Source organism: Podarcis filfolensis, assembly GCF_964270895.1.
Source record: "Podarcis filfolensis genome assembly, chromosome: Z".
NCBI lineage: Eukaryota > Metazoa > Chordata > Lepidosauria > Squamata > Lacertidae > Podarcis > Podarcis filfolensis.
In genome coordinates, this window is record NC_139617.1 from 31,146,374 (window position 1) to 31,158,803 (window position 12,430).

The following is a 12,430-nucleotide window of genomic DNA, read 5'->3' on the forward strand; positions in this document are numbered from 1 at the left end:
TTTGGAACGTAGAATGCTTGGCGAAAGATAAAATGTAAGGGGGCTCTTAAACAGTAAGCTTTGGACAAAATTAAGCATTCTGAGCTGCCTCCCAGGTTCCCTTTAGCAGGTCTCTGTTATGATTTGGGCTCCAGCGCACCATTAACGTGCCGTGGCTGCAGCAAAATCCAAGCTGCTGGCCTTTTTATGGGGCTAAATGACTCTTGCAGCTGTGCAAGCTGTCTGGGTACTTTTAAAGGCGCAGGTAGAGCAGAGGCAAAACTCCACACATCTTTCCCTTTCCTTTGCATTCAGATCAAACCCAACAAAATCATTAAGTAAATCATATGAAATTCTTTCTGAGTTTAGGTCCTACAAGAAATCTGTACCAAAACAGCTGGGGGGAAAGGTATTTCAGACAGGAAAATCCTTTGGGCTCCCGGACCCAAGAAAATAAGAAGAGATTGCTGGATCAAGCCAATGGCCCATCCAACCTGTTCTCACAATGGCCAAATGCCCCAAGGAATCTAGGTAGACTGCCACTGGACCTGGAAGATCCATAAAAAGAAAGGAAGAGCCTGCTGGATCAGGCCAATGGTCCATCAAGTCCAGCATCCTCTTCTCACAGTGGCCAACTAGATGCCCCAGTGGGAACTCCACAAGCAGGATGCAAACACTAGAAATCATGGCATCTAATGAAGCCGAATATTGGAAGATTCAGGACAGATAAAAGGAAGTCCTTCTGAGTTAATGTATGGAACTCACTTCCACAGGAGGCAGTGATGGCTACCAACCAAGAGGATTGGGCAAATTCATGGAGGAGAATCACACTATCAGTGGCTACTAGCCAGGATGGCTATGCTCTGCCTCCAAAGTCAGAGAGAAAATAAATGTTTCTGAATACCAGTTGCTGGAAACCACAGGAGGGGAGAGGGTTCTTGTGCTCAAATCCTGCTTGTGGGTTTCCTCTTGAGGCATCTGGTTGGCCACTGTGAGGACAGGATGCTGGACCAGATAAGCCTGACCCAGAGGGCTCTTCCTTTAAGCAGTGTCTTCTGCTTTGCCCATTTTAAAGCGTGTTCAACAACTCATTTCCTGGGCTAGATTCAGACATTTGATAGTTTAAATGCCATGCTGACCGTTTTCATAGAACATCAGCCTGCAAGCAATTTAATTAAATATAAATACACTACATTTCCTCACCAGTTGGACTTCAAACACCCTGATGGGCACTGACATTTGCATCTGCCTTCAGGAGCCTTCATCCTTTATCTCATCCAACTGAATATTTAAGGGGGGGTGCGTGCAAGCAAATACTTTTTCTTGGTGATTTAGCAAATTTTTCATTTCCATGTTCTGCATCAGTTCCAATTGCGTTTCTACAGTCTGCAAGGCACCCTGGGAGTTTTACCAAAAGGCATGGGATGAATCCCTTAGAACACACACTCACAGAACAGTAGAGTTGGAAGGGACTCCAAGGGTCATCTAGGCAATGCAGGAGTCACAGTTAATTGCAAATGTGTAAAATAATTTTCAACATTAGACTTGCAACATTGCAGTCCATTTTGAAAGGATCGTGGCCTCTCAGCTTAGGAACCAGAGATGCTCAAAATGCATTTTGGCACAGACAAATGTCAGGTTCTTCCCCTTAGGCAGAAATAATCAGATGAACAACTATATGATGGGGGATACCTCCCTTGACAGCAGCACAGGTGGGAAGGATCTGGTGGTCTTAGTAGAGACCACAAGCTTCACATGAGTCAACAGTGTGATGCAGCAGCAAAAAAGGCTCATGCAATCCTAGGCTTGATTAACAAAAGTTTAGTGTCCATATGAAGGGAACAAATAGCAACCTATTCTGCCTTGGCCCCACACCACCTGGAGTCCTATGCACAGTTCTGGGCACCCCGATTTAAGGAGGTTACTGACAAGCTGTGCAGAGGAGGGCAGCCAAGAGTTGGAAAGGACCCCAAGAGTCATCTAGCCCAATCCCCTGCAATGCAGAAATCACATCTCATGAATACCTGACAGGTGGCCGGCCATCTGACGTCTGCTTAAAATCCTCTAAGGAGGAGAGTCCATGACCTCCTGAGCTTGTGTGTTCTGCTATTGAACAGCTCTTACCCTCAAAAAGTTCTTCCTAGTATTTAGTCAGAATCTCCTTTCTTGCAATTTAAATCCATTGGTTTTGGTCCTCCCCTTTAGAGCAGCAGAAAACAGGTTTGCTCCGCCTTCCACATGACAGCCCTTCAGATATCTGAAGACAGAGACCTTTAAAAAGAAGAAGGGGGCAACTTTCCAAAGTCTTAAAATCCTGCAGTTTGCTTTTATCTTATTTTGTATCTGAATGCTTATTTGTTTTCCGGTAATTTTCACTTCTGGAAAGCTATGCCGGGAACCTCTTGAAGGGGAGGGGATCCAAAATAAACTAAAAACCGGGGTGAGAGGGAGTGCTTTTCCTCAAAAACCTCGGTATCTCGCAAAGCAAAACCTTCGCAGAAGTTCAAGGTGGTGTCAGCCAGAACATCTCGTTGCAGGGTGCATTGTTTGGGGCCATGTTCAGAAGGGCAGGGAACTGGGAAAGAATAACAGAACTGAAGCGTGGGAAGGGATCTCCAAGGGTCCTCTAGTTGAACCCCTCCACACACAATGCAGGAATCCCAGCTCAAAAATCCTGACAGATGGCCTTCCGACCTCTATTTAGAAACCTCCAAGGAAGGAAAGAGCACCACCTTGCCGGCAGGCTTAAGCTTCGTGGTTCTCTTTCAGGAACTGACCACTGGACAGACGTCCAAATCAAGCATCCTCTCTCACTTGATCGTCTTGGCTCCGTCGAACCACTTGGCCCGTGCGCTCACTGCAACTTGCCAGGACCTTCACGTTTCTTTTCAAGGAAGCAAATTAAAAAGAAAAATCCTCTCCCTTGCCTAACACCTTGGAGAAAGGAAGCCTTTTAATGAAAGCCGTTTAGCATTCAGAAGCTTGATGTTTCAGGGACTCCAAGAGGATGGGGAGAAAATGTCACATGAGGCTTTTGCAGGCCTTGCCGGTTGTTTGGAAATCCAAGCTCCGAGCAATGAAAGAAGAAGAAAGAGGAAGATGCGGCCCCAAACATGAGAACTTAAAAAGGGCCTGCTGGATGAGGACAACTAGTCTAGCAAACTGTTCCCACAGTGGCCAGATGCCCCTAGGAGCCTCGAAATCTAGATAGACTGCCTCTGGGACTGGAGGTTCTGGAAGAACACAGGGAAGAACTTGTCTGCTTGATCAGGCCAATAGCCCATCCAGTCCAACATCCCATTCTTAGTGCCCAAACAGATGCTCCAAAGGTAGACCAACAAGCAGGACATGAGCACAACAGCCCTCTCCCCTCCTGTGGCTTCCAGCCACTAGGATTCAGAAGCATTGTGGTCTATAGCCCTCTCCTCCTCCATGAATTTGCCTAATCCTCTTTTAAAGCCATCTATGCTGGTGGACATCACTGCCTCCTGAGGTTAGGAATTCCAGAGTTTAACTCTGTGCTGCATTGAGAAGGGACATTCCTCTATCTGTCCAGAATCTTCCCATATTCAGCTTCATGGGATGTCCACCAGTTCTAGTGTAATGGGAGCTGTTTGATAGTGGAACGCACTCCCTCAAGATGTGGTGGGCTCTCCTTCATTGGAGCTTTTAAGCAGAGGTTGGATGGCCATCTGTCAGGGCTTGTTGATTCCTGCATTGCAGGGGGCTGGACTAGATGGCCCTTGGTGATCCCTTTCAACTCTGCAATATTCTATGATTCTATGAGAGAGGAGCATTTTTAAAACTTCTATGCATGATTTTATAAACATCTATTGTGTCCCCTCTTCCTCACCTTTTCTTTAAGTTAAAAAATCCGAAAAACTGCAAGATTTCTTCATATGTCGCAACCGGTTTTTTATTTGCACTACAACCTGTTTTCAAATGCTGCAACTATTCTTCATCGGAGAGTCTCTCCATCCCCTTGATAGTTTTGGTTGCCCTCTTCTGAACCTTTTCCAACTCCACAATATCCTTTTTGACGTTCCCGGCAGGAGAAGAGGGGTAACAGCTGTGCCCAGGGTGTCTGGCAGCAGGTGAGAGAATGATGAGCCCCAGGAAACTGCCATGGTCCAGAAAATGCAGCAGATTCTCCACCTGGGTTTTGGAAACCAGGGGCGGGGGGCACAGCGGAAGAGAACAGCCCCCGCCCACCCTCCTTTTAAGCTTCCTCTGGGCTTAAATCCTGCCAGTAATAGAAAAGGCAAGGGGAGAGGAGCTTACATCTCTTGAGGTTTCAGGGGAAGACAAAAACGTGGGTGGTCCAGACTTGCTTTTTACGGCGATCTCTGGAAGTTGGCAGCAGAGAGGTCTTGGGACTCGCGGGGGATCCGAGATCAGACGAAGATCTTTGGCCCACCCAGAGGCTGAGGATCAGTGCTCAGTGGATGCAAGGAGGAGAAGTCAAGGAAGATTAAGGTCAGGCATGAGACAGGACGAGAGACAAAGGAACACAGGAAGCAGCCTTATATTGAGTACTTGGTCTATCTTGCTCAGCACTGTCTATGCTTTCTGGCAGCAATGGCCCTCCAGGTTTTCAGTTAAGGGGTCTCTCTCCTGGCCCTATCTGCAGATGCCACTGGGGATTGAACTTGCAAGGCAGATGCTCTATCACTGAGCTGCGACCCTTCTGCTAGGAATAAAGTAAGATTCCAGTCCTCATGCTTCTCAATAGCAGGCTCAGCTGAATAGGAACATGGGAAGCTCCCTTATACTGAGTCAGACCCTTGCTTCTCTTGTCTACACTAACTGGCAGCAATAGCTTGCCAGGGACTCAGGCAGAAGTCTATTATAGCCCTACCTGGAGATGCCATTGGGAAAGGGATTTTTCTGCCTTCAAGATCGATGCTCTATCACTGAGCTATGGGGGCCTTTGTTGGGCAAGCACTGCCATGGAGGATCCACTCACCCTGCTTCCCTTTTGCAGGGCTGCTTAAATTCTTGGGTTGCCCTTAGAGGAAAGAATATACAGGCATTCCCCCACTTAACGCGCATTCTACTTGCACATGACTGCTTTTACAAGGGTCGCCGCAAAGTAAGTAAAGAATTTGAATGACACGGCATGCTTTCCCTTGCTCAGGTCAGCTGCCTGGAAGTCGCTCTTGGCCACTCGCTTGCTGCGATGGCACTGAATGGAGGGAAGGCATGCTGGGCAGAGGCCTCAAGCAACTTCCAGACAGCAGCCCCAGCGGCGCACATAAGTCTCTCTCCTCCCCACACATGCTCTCTATTAAAGTGGGGGGGCTCCCCCCTTTATGCAATTTCAGTGATGCACGCAGAGGCTCGGAACATAAACCCCATGTAAGCAGGGGACACCTGTATACAAAAGTATACAGAGCCTTCAAAACAGCAGCTCAGCTTAACAGATTTCACCCGATAAACACCACAACGCAGGGTGAGATTTCAGCCTACAAACACCATGATGCAGGATTCCTGCAAAGCAAAAGGCCTGGAAATTCCTGGAAATGTCCAGCCCCTTGCAGTTGTAAAGGAACAAGTTATGAAAAGACAGGTTTTCTCCAGTAAGATTTGGAGCATTTCAGATTTTGGCCTGGCTGCCTTCAGCTCCCAAAACAGCATTTCTGCTGTTCTGGGTGTACATTATATGTTAAGTAGTTTTTGCTGCCTTTAAGATAGCAAAGGAAGATAGGAAGTTTCCTCGTACTAAGTCAGACCATTGGTCCATCTAGTTCGGTACTGTCTATACTGACTGGCAGCGATGGTGCTCCAGGATTTCAGGCAGGGGTCTCTCTCCCAGCCCCAACTGGAGATGCCAGCAGGGATAGAAGATGGGAGTTTCTGCTTGCAAGGCAGGTGCTATAGCTCTACAGAAAGTGTTGCAGGGGTTCCATTCAAGCTTCAGACTCCTTCCCATCTCCTAAGCCCCTCGCTGTCCGTTGCCTCCACTTAGCCCTGCAGAAGGCAGGAACCGCTGGCTCCAGATTTGTTCCAGATTTCTACTGGTCTTGAACAGAAAGCCTGACATTACACAAGTTAAGCTAAAGGGATTGAGCTACTCCTGCAAGCAAGATTTGAGAACAAGAGCCCCTCCCTTCCTGCGGTTTCCAGCAACTGATAATCAGAAGCCTTACTGCCACCAACCATAGAAGCAGAGCAGAGCCATTGTGGCTGGTAGCCATCAGTAGCCCCCTCTTCCATTAATTTATCCAATCCTCTTTTAAAACCATCCAAGTTGGTGGCTATCCCTGCCTCCTGCAGCAGCGAGTCCCATAGGTTAACAAAGGAGGACTTTCTTTTGTCTGTCCTAAGTCTTCCAACATTCAGCCTCACCGGAAGTCCACAAATTCTGGAGTCACGAGAAAAGGAGAACAGCTTTTCTCTGCCCGCCTTCCTCAGGCTATGCATGATTTCTTAAACTTTTATTGTGCCGCCTCTTCATCGCTTTTTCCCTGCGCTAAAAGGTCCCAAATGCTGCAACCTTTCCTCTTGGGGGAGTCATCTGATTGTTTGAGGGTGCCCTTTTCTGATCTTGCTGCAACTCTTGATATGGTGGAGACTGGAGAGGAGGCATTTGACAGGGATCCAAAAGGCCAGCTTCCCAACCTTTCACATCAGACCCTTCACCTTTCACTGCTCCCCCTCTGCCTGAGGATCCACCTGCCCTTTGTGAGGAAGTGACCTACTCACAGCAGAAAGGGCATCGTTCTACTTGGAGCAGACAGACAGAGACAACAGGCCACCAATCACCCACAGGTGTGGGGAGAAGAGATACAACAGCTGACAATAGAGAATCCTCAGCAATGAATATCTGAACGTAAGTGCTGGATCAGGCCAATGGCCCACACAGTTCAGCATTCTGTCCTAAACAGCCAGATGCTCCAATGGGAAACCAGCAAGCAGGATCCGAGCAGGAGAGACAATGCTCTCCCCTCCTGTGGCTTCCAGCAACTTGCGGCATTCAGAAGCATTGCTGCCTCCATCTCAACAGCCCTCTCCTCCACAGATTTCTCAAATCCTCTTTCAAAGACATCCAAATTGGTGGCCATCCCTGCCTCCTGTGGGAGGGAGTTCCAGAGATTAACTAAGCTCTGAGTAAAGAATGGATTTCTTTTTAGGTGTCCTAAATCCTCCAAATAGTCAAATCCTGGGATGTGGGGCCCAAAATGAAAGGGGCAGGTGATGCCCTGCTTGCCTCCACGGAAGCTGTTCTGATTGTTCTACCCACATACCTCTATGGCCATTAAGTCCCACATCCTTGCCCCCCCCCCACATCGCAATCAGGCTCGTCACATTGAGCCCCCTGGTGCTGCTCTCCACCCCAAACAAGCATCCCATTAGGCTTCACCCCAAGATATAGGTGAAACTGACAGGCCCGCTTTTCATTTTCACGACCGCCAGAAAGTGTTATGTTGTTAATGCAATCTTGTTATATTTACACTGCTGAAATGTTGTTCGTTTACAATGTGTTATATATTTGCTACTGTGTTGTTTTCCCATGGTGCTATTATGAAATTGCATTTGCAATGTTTGATTCTGAGATGCATTCCTGTTTTTCTCTGCTGCTTTGAAAAGCAGCAAACAAAGAAATCTGGAAGATTCAGGAAGTCCTAACACAGCACATAGTTAACCTGTGGTACTCCCTCACGCAGGAGGCAGTGATGGCCACCAACTTGCTTGGCTCTAAAAGAGGACTGAACGAATTCACAGAGGAGAGGGCAGCTGATGACTAACTAGAAACAATGGCAATGTTCTGCCTCCGCAATCAGAGGTGATGATGCTTCAGTGCCAGATGCTGGGAGCTGCAGGAGGGGAGAGTGTTATTGTGCTCGAATCCTGCTTGTGAATTTCCTATAGGCATCTGGATGGGCCACTGAGAAGAGGATGCCATCGACAGCCCTCTCCCCCATGTCTAATCTTCTTTCAAAGCCATCCACATTGGTGGCTATTGGGGCTTCCTAGGGGAGCAAGTTCCACAAATTAAATATGCACTGTGCTACGAAGTCCTTCCTTCTGTCTGTCCTGTATCTCCCAACACTCCGCCTCAGTGAATCTCCATGAGTTCCAGCATTTGAGGGGGAGAGGGGGCTTTTTCTCTCTCCACTTTCTCTAGGCCATGCATAATTTCATAAACATCTATTGTGCTGCCTCTTCCACACCTTTCCTCCAAACTAAAAGTGACCGAGCAGCAGGCTGTGTCTTTGCTCCCGCCTAAGATGCTCTCAAGTCCCCAGGCTGGCTTCCTCGCTAGGAGGGAAATCCCAGATCTAACAAGTCCTTGTTCCTCCCGTATAAAGGAGCCCTTGAGAGAGATGTTGCACGATGGGACTCTTTGCTCTTGAGAAGCAATGGCAGCTGTGGGGAAGCCGGCAAGCAGAAGTGGGGGTGGGGTGGGGGCGGGGGGGGAGGGTGAGACTCTCTCCGGAAAAGCATCCCTCGGCCATATAACTGGAGCAGGTGGCGGGGGCTGAACGGCATGGCAGCTGTGCAAACCCCAAGGAGCAACACAAGGCTCGGGTCTGTTCTAGACCTCACGACGGCCTGGGATGGCTCAACGCAGCAGACTTTTTGGTTTGGAGCAGAGGCAGCACGATAGAGATATTGTGTCTGGTTCTGGAGGAGGATAATGACCGGCTGGAAGGTGTGCAAGAGGAAGGCAGCCAAGAGGATGAAGGACCTGGAAACTAAGCTTTTCAAGGAAGGGTGGGAGTTCTATCATGACACCTTTTCTCCAAACTACAAAGTCCCAAATGTTGCAACTGTTCTCTATCAAACACATATTCAATTCTCTCCCAAGTTACCCCTGCTGAATATGTGGAGACATTTCACCAAAAGGAAATGACATGGACTCCCCTATGAGGAACAGTTGCAGCGTTTGGGGCTTTTCAGTTTGGAGAAAAGACAATAGAAGAGACGTGGTAGACGTTTATAAATGGATGCAAAGCATGGAGGAAGGGGATAGAGAAATGTTTTGCTCCCTCTTTTCTAACACTGGAACTTGTGGACATCCCATGAAGCTTGTGTTGGAAAATTCAGGACAGATAAAAGAAAGTCCTTCTTCACACAGTGCAGTTAAACTATGGCACTCACTCCCCCAGGAAGCAGTGATGGCCACCAATTTGGATGGCTTTAAAAGATTGGGCAAATTCACAGAGGAGGAGAGGGCCACTGATGGCCAGCAGCCATGACAGAGTCTCTGCTCTGCTGCCAGAGGCAGCAACCATCCTAATAACAGTTGCTGGGAACCACAGGAGGGGAAAGGGCTCTTGTGCTCAAACCCTGCCTGAAGGTTTCATAGAGTCATAGAATTGTAGAGCTGGAAGGGATCCCGGGGGTCATCTAGTCCAACCCACTGAAATGCAAAAATCTCAACTAAAGCATCCATTGAGGCATCTGGTTAGCCACAGAAAAAAGAGGATGGCCTCTTTTGGCCTTGTCCAACAGGGCTGTTCTTATGGAAGAAAAGCCAGCATTCAGTCCTCTAGACCAGTGTTCCCCAACCTTGGGCCTCCAGCTGTTTTTGGACTACAATTCCCATCATCCTTGACCACTGGTCTTGCTAGCGAGGGATGATGGGAGTTGTAGTCCAAAAACAGCTGGAGGCCCAAGGTTGGGGAACACTGCTCTAGACCAATGGGCTTTCACTGGTCCACACCAAAAACCTGCCTCAGACCCACAGCCTGCAACACGAAACCCACTTTTACATTTTGACTTTTGATTAATACTAACAATGCACACTGGTCATGCCAAAATTGTGACAAGACGGAGCAGCACCCCTTAGTGTTGCTACAGAACACAAAGCAATGATATGGTGTGTGTTTTATGCTGAATCTGAGCGGAAAGGCTGAGAGGCCATTGAAAGTCAGTGATTTTTGCATTCTGGGTGGTCTTGATAGCCAAAGACCAGCCACATTCAACCTGCGCATGGGGTGGGGGGGAGACCGCACGGGGACGACAGGGACCTTTGAGGGGCCCAGCCTAGAGACTCACTCTGGACCCTGCCTGCAAGCACGGGACACAAACACACATTTCAGCTTGTGAATAGGGGTGGTGTTACATCTGATTTAGGATTAGGACTGGAATTTGGTTTGGGGCTGGGACAGGTTTAAGGCCAGAGCTGGGGCTTACCAGGATTTTGGGAACAGAATGTTTTTAAAGAAAGGGCTAGTGCTGTGATATTTTTATTGTAACAATACGTGTGTGTTTTAAAAAATATTTGATAGATAGACAGACAAGAGATACAGGCGCGCACGCACACACACACACCATTATGTGCATTCCACTCAAGTGAAACTGCATTTACATGCATCACTAAGAAATAAATAAATGATTTGAACCAGGAAATGGTGCCGAAAGAGCAGGAGAGAGCAGGGGAGCAGGGAAAACAGCTTGCACGGCCGCTCCAAGTGTCTCATTGCCGGCCCCCCCACTCACTCACTCTCTTTGGCCTTCTTCTTCCCGGCTATCAGGGTTCTCTTGCGGGGGGGGGGCATGCTCCATGCCTTCACAAGCCCCTCCCTCCCTTGCTCGTATCAATTGTGTTCCTTGGGCAGGGTTCGAAAGTCCCTCCGCCCTCCCTTGCCCTCTCTCTCGCCGCCTCACAAGAAGGGCAGCAACATTATTTCTTGAGGGTGGGGGAGAAACAAAATGAAAAGAAACCCGTCTCCAGCAACTTCAGAGACTAACAGGGAGATCACTGAGAGGCCCTGTAGTGGCGCTGGGCACCTGGAGCCACCCAGCTACAAACCCCCGGATCCAGTTTCTGATCATCAGAAGCAGGCAAGGGCACACTGCAGCCCGGGTGAAGGCGAATGGGATGGACGGTTATCAGCTGAAAGAGTGCTGCTTCCCAGCCTCTCTCAAAAGCACCCCTCCCCACATTACACAAATTTCCCATATACGCGCGGAGTCCCTGAATGTAACCCCCGCGTAAGTGGGGGGACGCCTGTATATAAAAAAATTATACTAATGTTTGATTGCTTTTTTAATGGTTCCTTTCCCCCTCTCTGTTTCTAGCTGTTTCTCTTTTAGCTATAAAGCCACCTTGAGTCCCTGTCAGTGGGAAAAGGTGGGATATAAATATGAATATACTAATGAAAAGTAGTCGGGCAAAATAAGACCAGAGGGCAAACAGTGCAGCCAGGGAGACTCACAGGTGATGAAGTAGTCCTGGTGTCTCTTGAACTCCAGGCCCATGTAGTTGGGGCTGAACTCCTGGAACTTGATGGTGAAGCGGATCTCCTGGTCAGGCCGGTTGCAGGTCACCAACACGTTGGGGTCCATGATGGTGCTGCAGGCGTCTGCCTGGCTGCGCTTCACCAGGTAAAGCTTGTAGTACTCATAGGGCCTGGAGGACTCAGCCTTCGGGCAGATAATGTCCAGCTTGTCCCCAATTTCTGGGTAGATGATCAGTCCCTTTCCAGACACAAACCTGAGAAAGGAGAAGGAAAGATATTAGAGCAATGATGATTATGATGGTTGCAACCCAACATCCTACAATACAGAAATCACAATTGTTGTTGTTGTTGTCCCACTTTCCGCCTTAAGGTCCCAGGGCAGGTAACATCATTAAAACAAAACATTAAAAGCAGTTTTTATAAATGTCCAAAATGTTACGGGGGGGACTGCTTCTAATGTTGTGCTCATATGTACATATCTGGGTATAGATAACCTAATTGTCATAGGGGCTGCAATAAACTTGGTGCAGATGATCATTTATGGTGGACTTGCTCAGAAGAGAGGAAGGCTTCTTTGTGTTGAAGAGGAGATGAAAATTTGTCTGCGTCAAATTAGACCTAATATAAACGAGATTACCTGGCAAATTCAAGTTCACAACTCTCATGGAGTTTGTAGACGTATTTAAGGTACATATGGAAGAGGCTCATTTATAATTACATTTTGGGAATGATTCATGTTCTTATGTCGCCACATTGTTTTATGCTTGCTGCATATCCCATGATCATATTATAAAGTAATCCTGTTCTATGGTATAATCAAGAACTGCTAGGAGCTGTTTCTTTTTTGCTTTCCAATGCATTTCTTATCGATAAAAAAATGGGTGTGGCACAAGCAAATTTTTATTCTGAAAGTGTGGTCCAGAGGGGAAAAAAAAGTTTGGAGAACACAGACTTAGGCTAACGACCATAATCTGCTCCTGGTGAAAGATAACTCAGGAACAGATGTGAAGGCAAAATTATCCTGACTGCTGCAGAGCATAAACAGGGGGCTCCAGGAGGGTGGGAGGGATAGTGGCGTGGGCCCAGACTGCTGGATGCACCCTCCCAGTCAGGCTGTGAGGCATGACCTCTTTCCTAAAGCAGGGGGGATGGGGGAGAAATGGAGAGGAGGTGAAGAGAAAACACTTTCCACAAATGCACAACAAGGATGCAGAACTTAAGAATGGTTGAATGTAAGAATAGCCTTCTGGATCATGCCA

General features: G+C 47.9%; 1 protein-coding gene across 1 annotated transcript in view; it reads right to left on the reverse strand.

The window, feature by feature from the left end:
* The window catches only part of EFNB1 (ephrin B1), a 72,126-nt gene that overhangs the window by 18,014 nt on the left and 41,682 nt on the right, over positions 1 to 12,430 (reverse strand). The window contains exon 2 of the mRNA XM_083596522.1: positions 11,148 to 11,425. Coding sequence (XP_083452648.1) covers positions 11,148 to 11,425 — 278 coding nt within the window. The remainder of the gene's footprint in view (positions 1 to 11,147; positions 11,426 to 12,430) is intronic.